The 26,433-nt window shown below is 40.0% G+C and overlaps 1 protein-coding gene across 1 annotated transcript in view; it reads right to left on the bottom strand.

Annotated features, from left to right (window-relative positions):
• Nucleotides 1-26,433, bottom strand: part of LOC123363196 — a 315,703-nt gene that overhangs the window by 70,896 nt on the left and 218,374 nt on the right. The window contains exons 21-23 of the mRNA XM_045004078.1: nucleotides 15,674-15,892; nucleotides 12,520-12,772; nucleotides 7,180-7,343 (exon numbers count right to left, since the gene is read on the bottom strand). Coding sequence (XP_044860013.1) covers nucleotides 7,180-7,343; nucleotides 12,520-12,772; nucleotides 15,674-15,892 — 636 coding nt within the window. The remainder of the gene's footprint in view (nucleotides 1-7,179; nucleotides 7,344-12,519; nucleotides 12,773-15,673; nucleotides 15,893-26,433) is intronic.

Raw genomic sequence — 26,433 nt, 5'->3', positions numbered from 1 at the left:
TGATGGTCCGTGATGCGTTTTTTGTGGGCATGAATTTGCTAGGGCTTTAGTTATAACCTATTTAGGAAGAATCAAGTGGGCAAAAGGGGAAGGGGAGTGGAACTCTGACAAAAATAGCATAACCAATTTCCATGTCATTGATAACTTAGAAGAAAATGATATTGAAAACTTATGGCTAAATATCCTAACAGATAAAGTACAAGATGGAGTATTAGTTGGTGTCTTCTGCAGACCACTAAATCACACTAGAAAAGAGAATGAATGCTTCCTTATGCATCTATATATAATGTATAGGAAAAAAAGCTGTGTGATCATGGTGGACTTCAATTTGAATGGCATATGCTGGAGGTCTTGTGCTGCCAATGCTAAAACATTCTTGGGATTTCTAAACATTATAGATGACAATTTCTTAACTCAAAAAGTGTTTCAACCAACATGGGAAAATTCTTTATTAGACCTTGTCTTAACAGATAAAGAGGAACTGATCACCAAACTAAAATTTAATCATAGATTAGGAACAAGTGATCATAACTTGATCACATTTATAATGTACAAGCAGAATAAAGTCCAGACCAGAAATATACATACTTAGTGCTTTAATATGGCCAATTCCACAAAGCTGAAAACAATTATGAGCCAAATCAGTTGGGAGGAAGAATTTACTCAGAAAAATGTGAATGATAATTGGGAATCATTTAAGAGCACCTTACTAGATGCACAAAAAGCCACAATCAAGAAAGAAGGCCATACCGATTAAAAAATGACCTGGTTTAGAGGGGAAGTGAAGGCAGTTATAAACGATTTTAAAAATAATATACAAGTGGAAGAAAGAGTAAATTGATAGTAATGAATATAAATCAGAAGTTAGGAATTGTAGAAAATTGATGAGAGAAACAAAATGACACAAGGAGAACTCTATGGCCACCAGAGTAAAGGAAAATAAGCAGCAGTTATTAGGAACAAAATGAATCCTTACAATGTATTGGTCCATTACTAGACGGAAATGGTAGAATTATCAATAACAACACAGAAAGGGCAGAAGTGTTCAGTAAATATTTCTGTTCTGGATTTCGGGAAAAAACAGACTATACAGTCTCATCATACGGTGATGATAACAACACACTTTCCATTCTACTAATATCTCTGGAGGATGTTGAACAGAAACTATTAAAGTTAGATATTTATAAATCAGAGGTTCAGATAACTTGCATCTGAGAGCTTTAAAAGAGCTGCCTGAGGAGCTTGCTGGAATATTAATGTTGATTTTCAATAAGTCTTGGAGTATTGGGGAAGTTCCAGAAGACTGGAAGACAGCCAATGTTGTGCCAATTTTAAAAAAAGGGTAAACAGGATGACCTGGGTAACTATAGGACTGTCAGCCGAACATCGATCCCGGGCAAGATAATGGAGCAGCTGATACAGGACTTGATTAATAAAGAATTAAAGGAGGGAAATGTAATTAATGCCAGTCATCATGGGTTTATGGAAAATAGATCATGTCAAACTAACTTGATATCTTTTTTTTATGAGATTACAACTTTGGTTGATAAAAGTAATAGTGTTGACATAATCTACTTAGACTTCTGTAAGGCATTTGACTTGATACTGCATGACATTTTGATTAAAAAACAGGAACTAATGGCACACATTAAATGGGTTAAAAATTGGCTAATTGATAGGCCTCAAAATGTAATTGTAATGAGAAATCTTCATCGAGCGGGTGTGTTTCCAGTGGGGTCCCGCAGGGATCTGTTCTTGGTCCTATGTTATTTAAAATTTTTATTAATGACCTGGAACAAAACATAAAATTATCACTGATAAAGTTTGCAAATAATGCAAAAATTAGGATTGGTAAATTAGGAAAAGGACAGGTGACTTAGTAAACTGAATGCAAGCAAACAATATACATTTTAATACTGCTAAATGCAAATATATACATCTGGGAACAAAGAACATAGGCCATACTTACAGGATGGGGGCTCTATCCTGGGAATCCATGACTCTGAAAAAAATTTGGCGTCATGGTGGATAATCAGCTGAACATGAGCTTCCAGTGTGACACTGTGGCCAAAAGAGCGAATGCGATACTGGGATGTATAAAAAGGGGAATCTCTAATGTGAACAGAGAGGTTATTTTACCTCTTTTTGTGGCCTTTCTATGACCGCAGCTAGAATACTGTGTCCAGTTCTGTTGTCCACAATTCAAAAAGGATATTGATAAATTGGAGAGAGTTCAGAGAAGAGCCACACGAATAATGAAAGGATTAGAAAACATGCCTTATAATGATGGATTCAAAGAGCTCAATCTGTTTATCTTAACAAAGAGAAGGTTAAGGGGGGGACTTGATTACAGTCTATAAGTATCAACGTGGGGAACAAATATTTAATAATGGGCTCTTCAGTCTAGTACAGAAAAAAATAACATGATCCACTAACTGAAGTTGAAACCACACAAATTCAGATGTGAAATAAGGTGTAAATGTTTAACAGTGAGAGTAATTAACCACTGGAACAATTTATCAAAGGTCATGGTAGATTCTCCATTACTGATCATTTTAAAATCAAGATTGGATTTTTTTTCTAAAAGATATGTTCTATAATTATTTTGGGGAAGTCCTAGGGCCTGTGTTACACAGGTCAGACTAGATGATAACAATGATCCCTTCTGGCCTTGGAACCTATGAATCTCCTCTGTATATAGCTATTCTTTGAAAGTCCAGGTCAGTGATTTAGATGATTTGACACTTCTCTTGCTAAACGAGAACTAGACCTTGCTATTCACTTCAGCTTGTTTAATGTAACATTCTTTTTCAAAATGATGTGAAATTTAATGCAGTTAAATTACTGTCATTTTGCTGCCATAAACATTTTCTATATGAAGATTTTAAGCACAAGATTATCAGCTATATAATTAACTTTGAATTAATTAGGAATCATTAAGCCTCTCTCTTCTAGTTTCTTTTGCCCCAAAATGCCCTGCCTTCTCCAATCATAATGCTGTATTTTCCTCTCTTTTGTGTGAAAGAAAAATTATTAAAACATTTCTCCCTGATATTTTAACACAGCTTCTGTAAATATGTCAATAGAAAAATCTCTTCCTAATACTAATGGGGGTGGGAGAGTGGATAGAGAAAATCTGAAGAGGTTACCTAAAGAAAAAAGCTGAAATGAAGTAATACAATAGAAAACCTGACAAGCTAATTTCTTTTTTTTAAAAAAGCTCATAATATATTAAAGTTACTTGTTTTGACAGGCCACTTTAAATACATACTGGCCAGGATAGTGTAATATCAAGAGAGGGAGATGAACTACATTTGAGTCAGTAAATACTGAGATCATTGTCACAATATATTTTTAGTACAATTAAAATGAAAGTATTAAATCTAGTCAACGTGCTAGTAGACAAAAAGCTCCCCTGAAGATATTGAAAAGATGTGCACGCTATGCCACAGACTCCTATGGCAATCAACAAGTTTGTTAGATTATTTAGATTGGGAGCTTTTGGGGGCAGGGACTGTCCTTTTGATTCTGTGTTTGTACAGCGCCTAGCACAATAGGGTTCTGGTCCCTGACTGGGGCTGCTAGGCACTACCACAACACAAATAATAGTAGTAATAGTAATGATGCTTTCTACCCACGCCTCATGCCCTGACAGCTTGCTTCATAGCTGTTCATCTGATGCTGCTACTCATTGGCTATAAGTGGCAACTGGGGCTCCTGTGCTTCTCCTATATGGGAGTTTTAATTGTGGTTCTGAATACTGATGGATACACTGGCCTCACACCTTCATGCCCTTAGTTAAACTGTAACTTAAAGGACTCTTTAATGGTAACATGAATGTGAATGCTAGCTGAAACTGACCAATGCAATCAATTCTATGTTCCAAGGGCCGAATTCTGGCCTTTGAATAGGTTGCACCAACATATTAGAGAGAAGGATTTGTCCCTAAGCGTCTGTATTTGCCCACATTTTAAAAGAAAGGTGCAATGAGTGCCCCTGTGAAAATGTATGTTCACCCATTGAGCCCAACAGACCCATATTTGAATGCACAAATAGACATTTGTACAGGCCACTCAGGAACCTGCATACACTAAGGGATATTTAAGTCACATTTGCCTTCTTTAAAAGAAGAAATGTGAATTTTTGGTGGCTTACCCATTGTATTCCCTTTTGCAAATGCATGCCATTATATTTATATTCTGTAAACCCAATTAACATATTAGCTCAGATATATTTTCCTCAGAGGAATTCAAAATGGTCTTAGTTCCATCAAGTTCAATACTTAGACTATTTAAACAATTCTGTTAAAATTCATGTATGTTCTGCGTACCATGATTTTGCCATTGAGGAAAGCACTCTGAAGATCATATGCAGCATAATAAGTTTTATTATCCTTCCTTTGCTTTATTATTGTGTTATGAATAATTTTAAAAATATGTTATCCAAAGAAGCTTTTTTTTTCCAGTTAAGTTTTCCCCTCCCGTTTATTGGAAAACATTATGGGAAGATTGATCCAGAAGGGAAAGAATCTTTGATGATCTTGCACCTGTTCCCCAGACAATGAAGATGTTCATAATATTCTCATAAAAACCTGCCTTACAAATGTTTTAATTTAAATTAATTTTCCTGAGTAATAAACGACAGCAGCTAAAACTTATGAAGCTATTCAAAACTATTAAGTCAATGATTAAGAAGGCATTAACATCTCAAAAACTAATTAACTAGACTACCAGTACATTGGAGTTGTGTACAGCTTCCAGGAATGTAGAAGCTTTGAAATACTTTGCAGAAATTTAGATTGCCATTTATCTTGTTCTGTCTGCTACAATGGAGTTTCTGGAAAAAGGTAGACAGAGGAATGGCTAGGTCAGACACAAACAGTATACTGATCATTCTGATTCTTAAAACTGCTAGGATTTCGTGCCTTCATCCACAGCATTTATGTGTATGTGCCATCATCCAATGTATATCACTGAAAATTTGTATTGCTATATAGAGAGAGTTCCTCAGAAACATGGGCGGCAGGTATCATAGGCCAGGGCAGGCAAAGCATCCCCTGACCCAGGCTGTGTCCCTGCCCATGTTGCACCCTGAGGCCCCACCCTCCTTCTCTACCTGAAGCCAGTAGGATGCTGGGGAATTAGCTCCAGCCAGCGGCCCTGAGCTCAGGCCTGCCAGTTGCCCAGGGCAGTGCTGGAGCCAACCAGTGTGTGTGGTGTGGGGGAGGAGGGTGTCGGGCCAGCCGGTGTGTGAGGAGGTGCCAGCCCAGCCGGTGTGGCGGGGGGTGTTGGGCCAGCTAGTGTGTGGTGGGGGTGGGTGTCGGGCCAGCTAGTGTGAGGGGAGATGTCAGGCCAGCCGGTGTGGCGAGGGGTGTTGGGCCAGCTGGTGTGGGGGGAGGTGTCGGGCCAGCTGGCGGGGGGGGCTGGTGGCTTGTCCTGACGCTGGGACCAGCCCAGTGTTCAGAGGGGCCGAATGGGATGGACAGGCTGGGGCTCCTCTAGCCATAGGACTCGAGTTCCAGGAGGGCAGGCTAGCCTCCCCAAAGGGGGGGATTCACCTGCCTCCCAAACTCAGAAACAAAAAAGAAAATCATTCAGCCCAACAAGTAAACCAAAACCTACTTCCTTTGAAGTAGGGCCAGTGGTGAAAGGGGGACAGTCCCAGCAGCAAGGGAGGGAGAAACTCACTAAGGGACCATAGGAAGCTCCTCTCCCCATGAGTGTCTGGCACCCATTAGAGGAGGGGGATGCTGATTGGCGAGCATTTCCCAGCTCCTAAGATTTAATCTGGTGTGGGGGCCATGTGGAACTTCTTTTAGATCCGTTCTAGCCACCCACCCTATCCACCTTAATTAGGAAAGGGAACTCGGCCTGACACATGCTGCAGGTCTATTCGATTGCCCATTTAGGGGTTAGGAAGAATATTTTTTCTCCCTTGGGCCAATTGATGGAGGAGCAGGGAGGTGTTTTGCCTTCCTTTCAGCACCTTTAAACTACAGTGGGTTAAGTAGGAATGCATTTAGAACCTAATGGAGGTACTGGGTAGAGTGGTTTATTTGTTGCAACTTGCATCTGGTTTCCCGTGCTGTTAAGAGAATAAAATGAGCAGTTCCCTGAGGTAAGAGACCTGGGATTTTGGTGATGGATCTTGGGCTCACGAGATAGACTTGCAGGCCAAGTTCAGAACTTGTGGCCCTCGGAGGATGAGAACCCCACCCTTCTGCATCCTCTGTCCCCCGGCGGGTAGGCTGTGGAGAGCCTACTTTGCATTATGGATTATATGGTAAGAAACCCTATAACCCTTGTGCTAGTTACGGGTTATATGGTAAGGAGCCCTGTAACTGCTGCACTGGAACCAGTTAAATGTCTGGTGTAGGAAAGTATGGGTGATGGGCATGTAGCACTCCCTCCTCTGTGTTAAACTTTAATAAAAGTTGCTGCCTGCTGCTTAATTCCATGCATGTGTCTGTCCTCATTTTCCTGCTGTGTCCACATCAATGATGCTTGTACAGATAATGATTCCTGCCAGAAAGATGGCAGGAATAGTGGCTGAAGAACAATCATGCTGGAGATGAGTGGAGACCATTTACATTTATAATGCACAAAACCACAGCCAGACTAGCCAGAGCAAGATGACCCAGGCAATGGGCCAGATACTGATTTCATGATCTTGTGCTGGCCTGGGGCTGCAATAACCCTAGGCAAAACATAGAGCAGCCAAGGATCAGAGAGAAAAATGTGTCCTCTACCCTACCCTTTGCTTTCTTGGCTTACCCCATCCCTAACACACTCCCTACCTGGAAGTCTAAAGGTAAAATCTTCAAAAGCATCTCAATAGGACTTTGAAAGTCAAGGCAAGTTAGGCTTAACTTAGATGCTTTAGAAAAATTTAACCCAAAATCAAGTAACTTTACATCATAAGTTACTTAATGTCTCCCTGCTGAGGAATGTGATGGGCTTCTAGTTCTCTATCTCATTGTCTTCCTTTGAGCACCTGTGCTATGGAAGTTGGGCTGGTGTCAACCCCTGATTGTCTGTGAGCACGTGGAACCTCTACACATGATCACATATTATTTATATGCCTGTTCTGACATCACCTAACATCTTGTAGGATGGGATACCCGTGGGACATGAAAACTTAAGCATAGATATGACATTGGTAAAAGTTAGAAGGGCTTACCTTAGAAAGTAGAGGGACAATACTGTAGATGAAATAATGAACAAAATTGTGTAAAGCATCACAGTAATCAGTGCACCAGGAATTCCCGATTGCTCTGTTCTTGAGAAGAGCCAGTAGAGCTTTGCAGCATCAGCAATGGGCTTCTCTGCTCTGTAGGTAAGTCGCTGACATGTAAAAAGAAAAATAATCAAAGTAAGAAAATGGAAAATTCAGTGAATCCATTCATATGACTCATTCATATAAACCCCTACACACAGAAGAATGAACACGTCTTTAAAATAAGGATTTTAATGTAATTTTCAGGGTACATAACTTGAAATCTCTCATGTAGAATTTAAAAAGAATTACCGGTACATGGTTGGCTAACTTGTATTCTCTATATCTTTGCTTGTTTTAATGCAGCCAAAAATCTAGTCTTCGACAGGTAATTCATGGAGCAAAACCCATGCTTTATTTGTAAAATACCAGATGTGGATTTAATGAACTCATTGCAGGGAAAAAATTAAGATCAGTATGGAGGAGATCCACCTTATTTTCAGGACATAACATGAGTTTAATTTCTGCAATGAATAATATTAAAAAAACTTATGCAGTAACTTTTCAAGAATACTGAATAGGCATAAGACCCTTGTGACAGGGCATGATTCCAAAGAGGTGAGTCTAATATTGACCTATATTACAAGAAAAAAAACACTGGTCCCTACCAGATACAGCAAGTGGTCTGTATATCATTTTGAGAGTGCACACTTTTGAGACTGGCTTGCCTCTAGTCTCATTTTCAAATCAAGTCATCATTGGTTGCTACATTTCGAGAACAAAGGTAAATTGTACGAAGTGTCAGACTGAAGTATCAGAATGTGCATATGTCTTGCTAGCTGTCACCTAGCACAGCTTCTCTAAACAATACCATCAGTCAAAGAAGGAGGTAGATTCACAGAGCTTCACTGAGACCCAATGAGGTGGGAAAAACAGAGGAAGCAACTACAATTAGATCAACAGCAGTCGACAGCAGGGTTTGCAAAGCTTTTTGCCCAAAGGGGTTGACTCTATTCAGTCCAAATAGACAAATTCCTAAGATCCCCTTATGAAGCAATATGTGAAATTATGTACATGCATTACTATGTCTGCATGAAATCCCTTAGTGAGAAAATGGAAGCTACCCATATTTTCAATAACCAAAAAACAGAATTTGGGAAACCATGACAGTCGGTGTTTAACTGCAGAACTGACACACAGGCAACTTATTTTATGCCTGGATCCCTTATTTAGTAATTTCTTTGAAGGAAGATATTCAGAAACAGTGAAACCGAAATCACCTAATAACTTTGGCTTTCCTGGCACTTATATGTCTCCCAAGACTGAAGTACCTGAGAACACCTCATAACTGTATCCATTGATAACTGCAGTTACTATTGTTAACAGTTGTTCATGAAAAGCAAAGATATAACAAAAGCTATCTGACTATTACACTGTATTATGTATTCACAGTAATGAAAATTCAACTCGTTTGTATAAAACTAAATCTTGATAAGGACGTGAAGCCATGATCATTCGCTGACAATAAAAGGTACCAAAATCTTTAGCATAGGGAAGGAGGTGCAAACGGGATCATATTTTCATAGATTAAAATTTGTCATTTTATTGGGATTAAGCTGATTTGCGCACTTCAGTGACAATTCACAAAGATGTTTTGTATCAATATGTTACGTTATACTTTTGATAAAACAAGGGGGAAATTTTCAAAATCATTAGTGAATTTTGCCTGTTTTTCAGCTCTCTCTAATTGTAATGAACATACTAAGGTATTGATGTACTACTGCCATCTGCTGGATAGAATCAGATCTGCTCATCTGTGTATCATAGGCCTTATATTGCCAACAGCTAAAGGAAATCCTCCTTTCCATCAGTTCTTTGATGTGTGATATAGTGACAATGATAAAGTCCTAGATGGCCATGTTAAATCATATTAGTGCCTTTCAATAGGACACTTGGAACAGCTTCCAGTAAAAGGTATGTCATTTACATTTCCTTTACCTTCTAATAATGTTACTTTGTTACCTTTAGGATGCAACAGCATGCTCCCCCTGAGACAAGTGGCCTGCTCTGTGGGTTGACCCAAAGGCTAATTGGAACCATACTCCCACCTCTCCTCCTTACTGCCTTTGGTGTGCATGCACACCCTGGGGGTTCACTGCCATTACATCAAGACCTGTGTGGGCCATATAAAGAATGGGCTCCTTGCACTTTTCACCAAATCATGGACTGCATTATTTCAAATCTACTGAATTCTTGAATGGCCTGATCCAAGAAATTCTTACTACTGACCAGTACTTGTTATGCTTTTCAATGGTAATAGTCATGATAGTAAAAGCTATATCTATGCATAGTACTCATATGGCCTGACCCCTGATCACTATACTATATGAATACCTCATAGTCTTTAATATATTTATCCTCATGATTCTCCTGTGAGGTAGGGAAGAGCTTTTGTCCTTTTCTTACAGATGGGGAACTAAAGCACCAAGTAGTCAAATGACTTGTCCAAGGTCACACAGGAAGCCTGTGGTAGAGCAAGGACTTGAACCCAGTTCTCTAAAGCCCTGGCTAGGGCCCGAACCACTGGAACATCTGTCCACACTGCCTGGTAGCATATGGTTGCAGAATAAGGGTTTCATTGCACATCTAACATCCTCTCTTAACTGTGGCTTTTTTAAAAATAACTCAAAATCTTATACTGTCAACTATTGTGCAGTTTTCCTTTAATAATAATAAACAAATATATTAGTAAACAAGAAACCCTCATCTCCAGGACTATCAAGTGGTCATCTTTCAGAAGCATTAAGTCTATTTAGAATATTAAAAGATACTATAACATTAAAGCGATAGGTTACATTACCACAATATAACATTTTGAAAAATGCTTGATCTCAGATAAATTGATTGGCAAGTAAATGTGAAATAGTGCCCGAGGGAATACAAATTTATGGGTTCCACGTGAAGATAATCCTGGTAGATAATATTGCCAAATTTTCAGTATGAAGTACAGCGAGAAACATGCATTCAGAACTTCTCACTTGGAGACTGATCTATATTATAATGAAAAACTTAATTACATTATCCATATTTCAAGTTTCTCTCTGACCAGCAGCAGGAGCCCTGGTGTTTTGGTTGATATCTATTGTTACCAAGTCCAGTCTGGCTAGGACCAAAGCTGTTCCACTGAAGTCAATGGCAAAACTCCCATTGGCTACTAAAGGAGGAATATCAGGCCTTTTTAAGGAAGAAAGGCTGGCTATGGCTATACAAAAAAAGAAAATGCCAAATTAACATTATTATTAATATTACAGACCCTGATTCAAAAGCCTGTTCTTATTCAACAAAACACTTAGGTATGTGCTTAACATTCGCGGAGTGCCTAACTTCCATTAACTTCCATGGGAAGCATGTGCTTAAAGGTTTGCTGAATTGGGGCCCCAAAAAGTAACTTGAGCCAGTGCGAATCACAGGTGTGCAGCACCTCTGAAAATCAGGTCACTTTTTTTCTTTGGGAGGTTAATTTTTATCATGAAATTTTGAAAATGTGGGCCTATGTCCGGGGGTAGCCTCTCACCATAAGGCTAAGCATCCTCCTCTTGAGCTCAGGTTGTATTAAAAGCTTTAGTTTACCTGGCTCCTAAATACATGTGCTAGGGGAGGGGGAAGAGATTCCCCTTATAATTTTTCCTTAGTACAAGCCTGAGTACAACAAGGCAGACTTAAGCTGTCATTCTAAATTTTCTGTGTACATTCGGTATAGAAAGAGAGCCTTCTCTGAAGTATTGCTAATTCAAAAATTGAGAAAGCATCCCCTTCCTTCCCAGTGAAGAATTGCCACATCAGGGTAATTACAATTAGAACTGAGCTCTGTCCATATTTTATACCATTCACAAAAAGACAGAGACATCTCAGTGTAACTCCAGTACATTGCTACACACTAAAATACAGCTTATTAGCTAAACTATCTCCATGATAGCGCAAATTAAACTTCCCACAAACCAGTACAGTCAAAACTCGCAATAACGCGCCCCGCCATAACGCGAAATCGCATATAACCCGATCACAGGTTGGCTCCCCTTTAAGGTATAATACAGTACTGTACTGTACCAATGGTCCCCCACACCATAGCAAGGGAGAGAAGGTGCAGCCCTGCACCTGCTGGGGACAGAGAATTCCGAGGCTGCTGGCACCGGTGCTCTCTGTCCCTAGCAGGTGCGGGGCCGCGGCTTCCCTCCGGCTTCTCCAGGGCTGCCGGCGCTGGTGCTCTCTGTCCCCGGCAGGCACGGGGCCGCAGCTTCTCTCCGGCTTCAAGAGAAGCCGCAGCCCCACGCCTGCCGGGGACAGAGAGCACCGGCGCCTGCAGCCCCGGAGAAGCCGGAGGGAAGCCGCGGCCCCGCACCTGCCGGGACAGAGAGCACCGGTTCCCGCAGCCGGAGTTCTCTGTCCCCGGCAGGCAGGGGGCCACGGCTCTTCTTGAAGCCGGAGAGAAGCCACGGCCCCACGCCTGCCGGGCACTAGGCACCAGGTGGTGCACCTCAATGCACCGCTTTGGGGACCACTGAAAAACTGACTGGTTTGAAACCCCGCTATACCGCGACCCTGCATTTAGCGCGATGGAATTTTTTTTACCCCAAAGGTCGTGTTATAGCGGGGTTTCACTATATTTTCATAGACAGTACTACAACGGAAAGAAACATTTAAATAGGATGTTTTCAAGAGGCAGCATCATCTAGTGGTTAGAAATCTAAGGTGGTAGAAGTCATGAGACTTAGTTCCATCCCTCGTAGTGTATTTCTGAATAACCTGGGAAAAGAAATTTAAGCCTCAATGCCCCCATGTAAATTGGACTTTTCTAAAGCACTTTGAAATCCTCAAAAGAGGCCACCAAAATTATTTTAAATGTTAGACTTTCAAGTGCAAAGGAGAACAGAATGCTATTTTCACTAGATTTTAATATCTGTTTCATTGCTTAGAAAAATATGAAATACTTGTAATTAGGACCACTCAATAACACATCTCATATATCATCTATTGCAATCCTTTCCAAAGCAGATGCGATCATTCCAGCACTAGACTCTTTATTTTATCTGTATGTTTGTTAATACATTACTCTTAATTTTACACAGAAACAACAGAGGGAATCCATCAGATGAGAATGCAGTTACTAAAAAAGTAATAACAAAATTATTGCATTTATTTTTAACTTTCATATGCAGTTGCCAGGGGTGGAATTTCACATCATTCACTGAATAAAACAATCTTCTACGTCAAGGACTCATGTCCAAGTTATTTTAAGTGACTTACCCCCAGGAATGCATCCACTACAAACACAGCCAAGGGGTCTAGCACTGTCCAGAGTCCCATAGCCATGATAAACTTTGACAAGAAGGAAGGGAATGAGTCAAACAGTTGCTGACAGCCCCATCTGATCAGAACCATAAGCAGCATCACTGCGTTCAAGGTTAGAGGTCCCACCACAACCATGGCCAACTCTTCTCTGGTAAGCAGCAAAGAATTCTGATAGCAGAGTTCCACAGTGTGAGGGAAGAGCTGGAACCTGGAAATAAGCAAAGCAAAAATGCATTGGTGAGGTGATCTGTATAGCTGGATATACCATGCTAAACATTAAAAAATAATTAATTTGCATAATTATTGCCCATGTAACTATTAGGTCCCCAGAATAATCATGATCCAGTGTGTGATAATAATAGCACCCACTGTTTGAGTGTCCTTAGGCCCAAATCCTATACCATATGCAAAGGAAATGGACCACACAATGTGGTGAAGCTACCTGGGAAAGTAATGTTTCTCCATATCCCATATCCCCAATTCACTTTCAGGCAAGCTGAGGTGTACAGGTCTTTCGAAGTGGTCAGGACAGGCTTAGGAGATGCATTAGCTACTGCAGCCAGCCCTCCTCCATCCCCTTCCCACACACACTATCAGTCAGATGGACCACTATGAGCACAATCCACAGACCCAACCCTCTCTTAGGAAAACATAAGCAGTCCCCCAAACAGACAGGTACGTAATGTCACAAAACCCACAGCTTCCTGAACCAGTACAGAGGTGCCATCTAGAAGTGTGCCACCATTCTCAATAGTGTTTTGAGAAGCCCACACTTCTGTTAAAGACAATGAACAGACACAATCTTGCTCACTGCAGAAGACACACCCTGACAATCTCTTATGTATTGTTGATTACATAAGTGTGCTGACATTCAAGCCAACATTTTCAAACTAGGGTGCCTAATGTTATGCCCCTGCATCCAAGTTAGGCACATAAAAAAGTGGTTACCTGTGCTTACCGTGACTTCAGAGGGATAAGTGGGTCCTCAGCTCTTCTGAAATATAGCCTCTTGTATTCAGGTACCTAAATATGGCTTCAGAGGTCTAACTTTGGGCACCCTGGTTTTAAAATTTTGGCATTAATCTGGGCAGCTGAGTGATATAGTTGTGATATTGTTTGTATGGGTGTGACTGGCCCCTACAACCAGCTGTCAATTTCTGTTCCCTCCTTTTGACCAGGACCTTCAGCTGATGTGTGAGCAGCACTACTGACTACAGGTCTGCTAACTGGCCTCCCTAAGTCACCATTGAATCCAAGCAGCTACTGAAATCTCCCCCATCTTGAGTGAGGAAATGAGGATAGAGACAAAGGGACCCTTGATTTGTAGTAGACCTAAGAGACTTCCACTCCCACCCCAGCAATACCAAATGTTGGCCAGAACCCTCCTAGGTCCCATGATACAGGGCTTTGGAGCTGTGCTCTGGCTCCACTCCAGCTCCAGGCAAAAACCTGCAGCTCCACTGCTCTGGAGCTGCTCCATGCTCCAGCTCTGGGCTCTGCTACAAAGCCCTGCATAATCAGATTTATTCCAGGAACTGGCCACATTACTGTCTCCTAGCTCACCACACCAGGCCTTCATGGTGCTGTGAGGAAGAAGAAAAATCCTCAATACAGTTTTGCCCTGCAGGAAAATTGCTTCCTGACCCCCTAGACAGTTGATCTAGATAGATCCACAGCAAACATGGAGGCTTCATTTTTTTATTATTTTTTTTATATAATGGAGATATACCTATCTCCTAGAACTGGAATGGACCCAAAGGATCATTGAGTCCAGTCCCCTGCCTTCACTAGCAGGACCAAGTACTGATTTCACCCCAAATCCTTAAGTGGCCCCCTCAAAGATTGAACTCACAATGCTGGCTTTAGCAGGCTAATGCTCAAACCACTAAGCAATCCCTCCCCACCCACAGGAACCAATAACATACAGGGAACCTGCCTGAGCACTGCTGCTGTCATCTAGTCTATCCCATGCCAGAGCAGAGTTGTTCCCCCTAAATTTTCTGGAAAGAAACAAATATTGTAATAGGTTGCAGAGTGGTAGCCATGTTAGTCTGTATCAGCAAAAAGAATGAGGAGTACTTGTCGCACCTTAGAGACTAACAAATTTATCTGAGCATAAGCTTTCGTGGGCTAAAACCCACTTCATCGGATGCATTTTCCACTTCATGCATCCGATGAAGTGGGTTTTAGCCCACAAAAGCTTATGCTCAAATAAATTTGTTAGTCTCTAAGGTGCCACAAGTACTCCTCGTTCTTTTTGCAAATATTGTAATAGTTCTCCTGGAAATCTCTGAAGAACATTTTATTTACTGTACTTAAAATTAAACATATCAACTGGATAATATTTTCAGACACGTGTTTATATTTGTACTTAATTTATCAAAAGCAATGGAAATTCCACCTGGGACAGCTTGAATGTCATTTGGATCCTCTTTAACTGACCTCCCTACATATATACTCATTTCTCTCATAATCCACATTCTGTAAAATGATTTTTTAAAACAAATATTTCTCTCTCTGTCTACCTACAGCCTCAGCGGAATCACTTTTACTGAGCTCACGTTTTTCCAAATGATAGTGGCATAGAAGACTACCTTTGTTAAAGTTAGGTTCAATTATTCGAATTCATTCATTTCGCAGAAGAAGCATTCTTTGCTCCTCTCAGTAAAGGGGCTGTATCAAACTTAGATTACTTGAAAAATACTGTATGCATAAGGTACTTTAATAAAATCAAATTGTGAATGCAATACTTCTCAATTTGTTTTTTTGTGGGGGTTTTTTAATCCAAAATGATGTTTCTTACAATAAAATATATAGTGGGTGGCAGGGGGATATATATATACATAAGCACACACGCAATGTACAATATTTATAAAGCCCTTTTAGAGTCACTTGCACTATTAGGGCATGATCTCATTAGAGATTCACCCAAACTAGACCTCATATCCCCACCCTCCTGAACTTGGAAGCTGGATTTGGATCCAAACTTTGAAGCACAGGCCTGATCTGCCAATTCTCATCTTAATGTGAAGGGAGTTTCTGGTTTAAATCCCATGCATTTAGTTACTGGTCTGAATATTTAACAGTAAGGGAAGGAACTGGAACTCACTTTGCAACAGGAACTGAGATGGCTTGAAGAACGAGCCATTGACTACAATAATGCAGATAAAGCCGCACAAACCAGAGTAAAACTACCAGCAGCATAATGAACCAGAAGTCCCAAGAACGCCATTGCGCCAATCCCAGTTCTGAAAAGACTCCATACACCCCAAAATGGAAATGCTCAATGATTCTTCTGGACCCTCTCACTTCAATGGCAGAATGGCAACTGGAAATGCACAGAAGCAAAACAAACAGGAGTCATTCTAGGATGCATAATGAATAACTGTTCATGAAAGGTAGATACAGTGGAAACCTGCTGTATGGATAAATTTGGGCAACCACACTTTTATCATTACTTTTGATTGATCGCTACATCGAGATCCATAAAATAATGCACTTGCCATATTGGATATACATATATACACAAACAAAGGGAAAATTTTACTCTGTGTTGTACATTCACACTATGAATTTTGTCTGTGCCTTTCTCTTACACACACAACAGGGAAACGTAGGCTCAGAGAGCTCACAGATGGAAAAATATTTTATCATCTGCTCCATCCCTCCCCCCCAAATGCAAGATATGTTCCCTCAGAGAGATAATGGATCAGATATTAAACTGTCACAGCAGCTTTAATCAAGCCAGTATTTTGATTTTATTTTTTATTCCTCATAATTTTGCTGCAGAAGCAGGCATTTTAGTAAAAGCAAACACACTTAAAAATGTGGCAATAGGAGCCAAAATTCATTTAACAGAGACGGAAAGTTTTTCTTAATTAGAAGTTCATTTCACATAATTAAAGTTCAGATGTAATCTGCATAATGGGACTGATGTTATGCATTCAAAATCATATTACCAGTTTTTTTAACAACAACAAAAAAATAAATAAAGCAATTTTCTCTAGCCTTTTGCTTTTCTTTTATTTGCTTACTAATTACAAATTAATTATCAATAATTTCCTTTCTGACAAATTGATACCAGAACTGTCAGACATATTTATTTCAATTTAATAAGTGAAGTTTAGTGTTTAGGGTAAGAAAGTGCTGGCTGGTGCTTCAGTCTAAAAATTTTGATACATTTAATGGACTAAAAGTCCTTTTGAAACGAGCTGTCATGTGAAAGAGAAAACAGAAAGGAAGTTACACTATATAATATTCTACTAGTCAATGTGGTGTGATCTGCCCTTTAGTTAATTACTATGACTCTTCAAAGGAAAAAAAGAAAGAAATCAGAAGCGTAGATGCAGGCTTGGCATTATGTTTTCAAGAAACTGGAAAATCTCAGCTGATTCAAAACTGAAAAGACAGTCGCTTCTTTGACCTTTTGAAACTTCTAACTGCTATGCTTATCTCCATTGATTTAAATGACTAAGCAGCTCAGATGCACAGCTCCAGAACCAAGTATGAGGTCATTATGCTCTTACCATCAATTGTATTGATGTAGTCCTTCAAAAGTTCAAAAACATAAAGATCTTTTTGTGGAATAAAATATGCTGTGCTTTTTTTAAGTCATATGACTGGAGAACAAGTAACAGCAATAGTTGCACTGTGCACTTTTATCTTCTCTTTAAAGTTTTTTACTGCTATTTTATTTTACATGCCCTCTTCTTCATATGGATTACAATTACAATTAGAAAAGGGAAAAACCTCAAAAGATTTTGAATTTGGTTTTGATGTGAATAGGCATTTAAACTGTAGATACTCATCCACACCTACCCAGGCATCCTGAGTCTGCAAAGTATAGCTAATAATCTGATGAAAACAGATTTTCTCATGAGATTTTGGTTCCTCCTGTTTCTGATCAGGTAGTAAATACTTCAATTACAATTTTGTCATGGTAAGCCTGTTTGGAAACAGAAGTATGAAATAATGGCCAACATTTCTAAAAGGTTCAGCTCAGATTTGGTTCCAGAAATGGGCTGCGGCTTGAGGATTGGGAGGATTTTCTATATTTTTTGCACTGGTGGTTCACCCATCCCTAAATAAAATCCAAATCAAACCTTGAGAAGCAATAGTCATATTTCACAGAAAAATTAATTCCTTAAATTGACATGGCCTCCATCTCTCAGTTGCATAATCCTTCTCTTGCTCACCTTTAAAATAATATTTTAATTGTTTCAGCATTGTACAGTTTCATCAGCACCATTTCAGCTTTCTTCTATTCTCTTGCTTGGTTATATATGAATGGCATGACCATCCAAAGACAAAAAGTGGCCTCTGACACTGCCCATGTTATATGTACCACAGAAATTGATTTATGGGTTATAAGGAAAGCTATAATGCACACACATCATTAAAAAAATCACAGAGAGGCAAAGGGTAGCTGTTAGGGTCAGACATTCAATTCCTACATAGCTGGTAGTTTGACCTACCAGGGCTTCCAAAGGTTTGGATCATTTAGAATGCACAAGTGCAGATCACTCTCAAAATTTGCACAACATTCTATGCTACAGATCTGTTTTTACCACACCACTAATTTAAGTCAAATTATGAACCCCTACCTCATACTGCTGACCACTTACTCACACAAATAGCTTACAGACCTATTCATGTGAATAAGTGCTCATCAGTATAAGTAATGGATTCACAATCTAGCTCTAAGAAAGAAAGAAAGAAAGAAAAGTCACAATTATGTCAGTTAGATCAGACACGATTGACTTTGAAATTATATATACAAAAAACATTATATTTTATGTGCTCTAAAATCTGAAGGCTATATTATACCACACTTGCTTACTTTAGGCAGCACTTTACAACTTGAGTAGTCCCATTGAAATAGAGGAATAAGGTACTCCTTAAGGAGAGCAAGGGTGCAGAATCTGTCCCATGGTTTTGAGAGATAGATAGATAGATAGATAGATTTTATTGCTTATGAAGAATGATATATTGACAGCTCAGTTTTCTGATCTTCCATTGAATAATCAGAAGCATTTCAAATTTTCAATCCTGCACTACCAATGTCATGGGAATCCATGTCTGGGAAGGATCATCTCTAGGGGGGAATATGCAATCTTCATGGCCATGCTGTTCTTAACCTCTTTGCTGAGCGACACAGTTAGTGCCAGAAGCAGGTGTGTATTTTCCACTAAAAAGTGAATTGAGACCACCAGTTCATGTCAAATAAACCACCAAAGAGTCATCAAATAGTAATGACCACTTTAGGTCATTTTATCAACCTAAGCTACATTTGAACCAGCCACTCTAGAAATGCAATGTTCCATACTCCCTTTATAAAATGCCTCAAGGCTGTTAACCCCAATACCATTACTTTGTAAAGATGTATGATTAAAAAATATCAAACTTCCAGTGTTCTTTGATTTAATTTTTATTTTAAGAAAACAAGACTTGGCTCCCATTCTGTGAAACACAAAAATATGTATATGGTTTCTTGAAATTTATCAAAAGAATGTAGGCTTAGTTAATTCACAATAACCAATGTCAAAGACTTACCCAACATGGACATCAGAACACACTGAAACTTATGAGGATTGAAAAGAGTGGTCCATTCAGGGCTAGCAAAGAAATTTCATGCCAGATAGTCTCCATAATGAAAATATCAGAAGAAAGGATTAAGGTGTCACAAAGCCTACAGGAGATCAAGTCCTGAACGAAGAGCAGCTGACTCAAACTCAACCCAAGCAAAACCAAAGTGATGCTGGTAGGCAATGGGAAATGCTCTGAAGAACTAGCCAAGACACTTCTGTCTACCTCTCCATCCTCTTCATGAAAGGCATCCCGTGTCACAGTGATTCCTACTTCTACAGTGACTCATGAATTCATTACCTCCAGACTGAATAACTGTAATTCACTAAGACTGAATGTGTAAACAATGCAAAGACTCCAGCTGGGACAAATGCCTGACTCCTCTAAGATTTAGACCACTGTGAGTATATCCACTCTGTTCTCTAGTCCCTCCACTGGTTCGCAATCCACTTCAATTACCATTTTTAGTCCTGGGTCCTAATGCTCAAAGCAATTAATGGCTCAATTCTCAGCTACATTAGGGACCACATCCCCATCCAGGAATCAACAAGACAGATACATTCCTTTAGGATGATGCAGATCACAGAACCCAGAATGAAGCACATGAGCACTGAGAACAAGGCATTCTCAGCTGAGGGGATCCAGCTGTGCCACAAACTTCTAGAGGATATCAGATGAATCCAGATTCAGAGCAACTTTGGAAAACACTGAACAATCTTTCTCTTTGATAATTTTTTCCCACTATAACCAGAATGACTTTGATAAGGGGATGGATTGCAGCATGGGTTTACCTAGGTAAATCATGCCACACTAACCTGATTTCCTTCTTGGAGAAAATAACTGATTTTTTTTTAGAAAAGGAAATTCAATAGATCCTAATATACCTGGCCTTTAGTAAAACATTTGACATGGTATCACATGGTACCATAGAAATTGTTAAAGTACAGAAAATGGGGATTAGTACAAGAATTGTAAGGTGAATAAGGAACTGGCTAAAGGAGGGAGAGCAACTGGTTGTTCTGAAAGGTGAACTATTGGCTGGAGGGATGTTACTCATGGAGTTCCTTAAGGATCAGTCTTGGGACCAAACTTATTCAATATTTTTATTGACAGCACAAAAAGCAGGAGTGGGCTAAAGAAATTTGCTGATGATACAAAGTTGGGAGTCAGTGCCAATACAGAGGAGGACCAGAATATTATTCAGGATGATCTTGAAGACTGGAGTAACACCAGTAGGATGAAATTCAATAGTACAAAGTTATATTAATGCAATTAACATGCAGTTAAGGTCTAATAATAAGAATCTCCGCTACAAGCTGAGCACTCATCAGTTGGAAGTGACAGAAGAGAAGAGAAACCTGAGTGTGTTAGTCTATCACAGGATAACTATGGAGCCACCAGTGTGATGTGACTGCAAAAAAAGGCAAATGCAGTCCTAGAATGTATCAGGCAAGGTATTTTCACTAGTGATAGAGATGTATTAATGCCATTAAACAAGGCAATGGTAAGACCTCATTTTGAACAGCGTGTACAATTCCAGTCACCTATGTTCAAGAAAAATGAATTCAAACTTAAACAGGTGCAGAGAAGAGATACAAGGGTGATCAGGGGAGTTGAGGACGTATCCAGTACTTAATTTGTGTCAGGGCTTACCATGACTGAGTCCTGGGACTTCTAGAATTGGCAGTTCATAGCCCTGGCACCTCTGAGATTGTCGCATCAGTTATGAAAGTAAAAAAGTTGCTTGAGCCCCAGCACCTCCTTCATTACAAATTAAGCACTGGGCCTATCTTATGAGAAGAGACTGGAAGAGCTAGACTTGTTTAGCCTAGCAATTAGAAGGCTGAGAGGAGACTCAATTGCTTTCCATAAATGTATCAAGGGATTAAATACCAGGGAGGGTGAAGAGTTATATAAGCTAAAGGATAATGCTGGCACAAGAATAAATGTCTATAAACTAGCTATGAACAAATTGAGGCTGGAAATTAGAAGAAAGTTTCTAACCGTCAAAGGACTGATGTTCTGGAACAGCCTCCCAATAGGAGTTGTGGGGCAAACAACTTAATTAACTTTAAGAGAGAGCTTGACAAATTTATAAGTGCGATTGTATGAGGGGGTTGGCTTGTGTAAGGGGCAGGGCTTAGCAGGCCAGGGGCTCATTTCCAGTGTATGTCTTATGTTCCTAAAACCTCACACTGCAGGGCTTCTTCTGGCCACCTGCAGGGGCAGGAAGGGATTCCCCCTTCAATGTGTTCTGGGTTGTGTTTCTTCCTGGTCTCCTTCCTCTTAAACATCAGAGATGGCCACAGCTAGAGATGGGACACTGGATTTGGTGGGCCAGTGCTCTGAGCTGATGCCAAGCATTCTCTTTCTCAGGGGTTTGTTGGCTGGTCCTTGCCCACATACTCAGTGTCTAACTGATCATCATATATGGGGTCAGGAAGTAGTTTTTCCCGAGGCCAAATTGGCAGTGGGTTGGGGGGGAGGAGTGTAATTCTCTTTCCTCTGCAGCATGGGGTGCAAGTCACTTGCGAGGATTATCTGGGTACATCTAACTTAATCATTTCCCAGCCATTGCAGGGACCTTGGGCACTGGTGCACCTCAGTCCCTCCTATTCCCTTCCTGTGGCACATAATAGTCTCGTCTCCTATCAGCTATAATTTAGGTTACTGGGTTTGGTGTATGGTTTCCAAATGGCGTTGGTAACCTGTGATATACATGAGGTCAGACTAGATGATCTAGCAGTCATTTCTGGCCTTAAATTCTATGACAATATTAACTACCTCCTTACTTCCATTCCCCCACCACACACACACATTGCAAAAAGCACCATCAAACAAAGGAGAGCTTTCTAGAAGTTAGAAAAACCGGAAATATTTTAAAGTAAAATATATATATATGAAAATTCAAAATATTTCAGGGTTCTCTATACTATATATAGATGTGTGTGTATGTACATACATGTGTATGTATATATAAAATTTGCTTTCAGTGATTTGTTGACAATTTTAATCATGGACTTTGATGATATTTTCCGCTTTTGGAAACTGGAAAAACAGAATCCTTTTTATTATATAACTTTTCACACAGTTGCCAGGAGTATCCATACTCTGTCAGTTCATTCCTCATGCTTATTATATAGTACTCTGAATTGAAGATGTTCAACAAAACCTAAAGGAATCATTCAGAAACACAACGCATTAATAATAATGGTACTTAGTTCTTACATAGCACTTTCATCAGCAACTCTCAAAGCACTTTAGGTCATTATCCCCATTACACAGATGGGGAATCTTATGCACAGAGGCACTGTGACTTGCTTAAGGTTACCCAGCAGGGCAGTGGCACAGCTAGGATTAGAATCCAGGTCTTCTGAATCCCACCTCAGGACTCTATCTACTAGGCTTTAGGAATAAAGTGCCCAAACCAACTTGCATTAAGGTCAAAGGGAGCCTTTACATTGACTATAACAGAAGCGGAATGAGTCCCAGACTAACCTTTAAATTAAGACGAACTATCCTTGAACACTCATTAATCTTGGTGTATTTTTCTCCTTTGCTGGTGCTTTGAAAGTTGAGGCATAGTTCTTAAACATGGTTTTTCATTCAATATCTTATGGGGAAAGCATGAAGTGAAGTGTGTGAAGCAAGTACAAACAGGCACCCAAAATATTTTAGCTGGTGTTACTAGTGAAAACTTGCAAGTGAAGTGACAGTGCTGGCAGATACAACTTCTAGGAGATTTATATGAAGTTTGCTCTAGGGAAAAGAGCATGAGGGTTACCTTTTAAAAACAAACCACCACCTTAAAAAACCCTTCAACCAGGGGATGGAAAGTGAATAAAGCTCCAAACGAGAAGCCACACGAGCAATGTGTCCATTATTAACCCATTATTCCTTGGATTTAGTGGTAAGTAATTTGGCTGAATTCTTCTGTTCTAGGACATTAGTTTTGTATTTTTCTTTGTAACACACTAGAGTAACAAGTAGCAGAGATGGTATTGCAACAAAAACAGGTCAATTGTTTCAATAAAATGGATAATAAGAAAAGAAACAATGCAAAGACTCTCAGGCTACTCTTTGTGATTTAAAAAAAAAGTAATGACTGATCTAAGGCACTTTGGGTAGTTTGGGGTAAGCTAGAGCTATGTTGCTGAAACTGTAGTGAATGTTTGAGCAATGCCCTGGTAGGCTTAGTTTGTATTCTGAAGCTAAGGGCTAGATTCGCAAGCTGATATAAATCATCATAGCTCCATTGACTTTCACAGAGCTACACTAACTTATGTCAGCTGAGGATCTGGCCCTAAATGTGTCTATTACACACACACACAATGTAAAGTAAACCAAATAAATGCAGTAATTCACCCCATGAAGCCATAGGGGAAATTTAAAGTGCAGAAATACATTAAAAAGTGACTTTATAAAAGTGGTATCATGAGGCTTCACATTTATTGTATCCCAATGATTTGCACAATACATTTATTCAGTATACAAGTAAAAATATGTTTTTCTCTAAATGCCAGTCATGTACATTTATCATGGAATCTGAAAATCAAGCTAGGTTCTTTATGGCCCATACATCACAAACAGTAATAAAGATTCTGCAGGACAAATGATGTCCTCATTTATACCTATGCAATCCTATTACCTTGAGTGGAATTGCACAGGTATAATGGAGGGCATAGCAGAAGACAATGTTGTTGGTACAAGTTGTTCTTCAAATGGAAAATAATTAATATATCTGTTGATTCTGTGTGAGCCGGAATGGAATCTGGTTCATTCTTCTATGTATGACACTAATAAATCAAATATTATTCTTCCTATATAATGCTTTAAAAGGAAGTGTCATTATCTCAGTCTGTAAAAGAGGGAATTAGAGGCACAGATAGGTGAAGTGACTTACCCAAGGTTGCCAGCAGGCCAGTGGCAGAGCTGAGAAGAATGCCCACATCTCCAGACTCCCAGATTGGTTCTCTATCTGCTAGGCTCTCAGGTAAAATATTACTTTTATGTCTGACTTTATATTAAGCAGAGAAGGCTCTGAATACAAATGGGGAGAAGATATGCTGAAGAAGTCATCATTTTTACATGGTTGCTTTTCAGAGTACAGCCACGTTTAAAATTCTTGACTTTGTGAGCAGTGACCAAGCAGCTAAAACCAAAGTCTATATTCATAATGAGCCTTCATCATTCAGGATGTTGTTATAATCTGAACCTGGATTACTGGGAGGCAAGGAGTGATTGAAGCTTGATCTATGGCTGCATTTAGAGATAGGTGGCAGAAGAGAGAAAGGGGCATTAAGTATTTTCGTTAAATGAAAATGCCTGCAGAAGTGGGGATTTGTGCTCCAAATTGTTGAAAAAGTAGGAGTCACAGTATGGAAGAAATGCTGCAAATCACAGCAGGTTTATATTCAGTTGTGCCTGCAGTGGTAAAAAACTGCCAAAACAATGCCAAACCCCCAAACCCTAAAAAAATGAAGATAAGCCCATTACCCCTACCAAATTTGTTTTGGATCACTGAAATGCGCCTCACAACAGAATGAGAGTGCACCTGGCACCACCCACTCTGCCAAAATATTGAAACTCACTAGAAACCTCTGCAGAATTGCTACAAAGGGCAGGATTCCTACAAGGTTCAATATTCTGTCAGACCACAAGAACAGAGCTAGTAGGCAGCAGAGACGGAAATTGCAATAACACAGGTCCAGTTGTATCACGTGCCTGGCCATGAGCCAAAATAAAACACATCATCCTAACTTTGTTACTGGGGACTTGCTGGACTTAGAACATCAGTGGGATTTTTAACATAGACTCATAGACTTTAAGGTCAGGATGGACCACTGTGATCATCTAGCCTGACCTCCTGCACATTGCAGGTGACAGAACCTCACTCACTCCTGAAATAGACACCTAACCTCTGGCTGAGTTACCGAAGTCCTGAAATCATGGTTTAAAGAGTTCAAGTTATAGAGAATCTACCATTTACTCTTGTTTAAACCTGCAAGTGACCTGTGCCCCATGCTGCAGAGGAAGGCAAAAAAAACCCCAAACAAACAGGGTCTCTGCCAATCTGACCAAGGGAAAAATTCCTTCCCAACCGCAAATATGGCACTCGGTTTATTCATGTGGGCAAGACCCTCCAGGCAGGTACCTGCGAAAGAATTCTCTGTAATATCAGCTCTGAACTACACCTGACACTGACAATGCAAAAATGATGTTTGGCTATAGGCAACTCTGGAACTTGTGTAGGCAACTAAAACATTGCTTATCCAAAGACTAGCTGAATTTTCTTTACCTCTGGGTCTGAAAAAGCAGGCTGGAAATCTTACAAGAACAAATACTTGTAAAGTATTTCAGCATGTTGGGTTCCAGCTCTGGAGGGGAACGAACAGAAAAATGGAGAAACTTTACTGCAAATTTCAGAACTTTTAAGTAGTACTAGTTTAAGTTTCATTCTAGAAATGAACAAAGGGCTGGGGCATTTATCTGGACTCAATGACACGGTTGGGTGAGTCAAGAAGTAAGAGAATGAAATTAGCTCCGCCCATCCTTCCTGCCCTCTAACAGTTTTAAACAAACAAACAAACAACATGAAAAGAGTACAATGGATTTAGGAGGGTGAGGCTATAGGATAAATTGTGGCCACACCCAGGGGCACAACCTACAGAACTGCTCAGAGCTTTTTTTTTTCCCCCCTCTACCAGTACTAAGCATTGTATGAGGCCTGGTCTACACTATGTGGGGGGGTCGAACTAAGGTACGCGACTTGAGCTACGCGAATAGCGTAGCTGAAGTCGAACTACCTTAGTTCGACTGACTTACCCGTCCAGACGCGGCGGGGTCGAACTCCGCGGCTCCAAGGTCGACTCCGCCACCGCCGTTCGCGGTGGTGGAGTTCTGGAGTCGACCGGAGCGCGTGGGGAGTTCGAACTATCGCGTCTTGATTAGACGCGATAGTTCGAACTCCGAGAAGTTGAACTCACCGCGTCGACCCGCACGGTAAGTATGGACCTACCCTGAGAAATAAAAGCGAAGGGTTAGATACCACAGAAGAATCTTACAGCGTAGACAGAATAAATTCATTTTCAACCCCATCTAAGCCAAGGAGGGGAAAAAAGGAGCAAATGAGAGAAAGAGAAATGTCCTAGGAGAGAAAATCACACTAAAACATCTAGAGAAGTTCTGAAGAAACAAAATGAAAAGCATTTTCATTAAAGCTAATAGTGACAATGTACTGTACTGTATTGAGTCTTGGTTCTACTACAAGAGCATCATGTATTT

This window comes from Mauremys mutica, chromosome 2 (assembly GCF_020497125.1).
Source record: "Mauremys mutica isolate MM-2020 ecotype Southern chromosome 2, ASM2049712v1, whole genome shotgun sequence".
In the NCBI taxonomy this organism is placed as follows: Eukaryota; Metazoa; Chordata; order Testudines; family Geoemydidae; genus Mauremys; species Mauremys mutica.
Note: the sequence above shows the minus strand (reverse complement) of the source record. Positions and strands in the feature narration are given on the sequence as shown.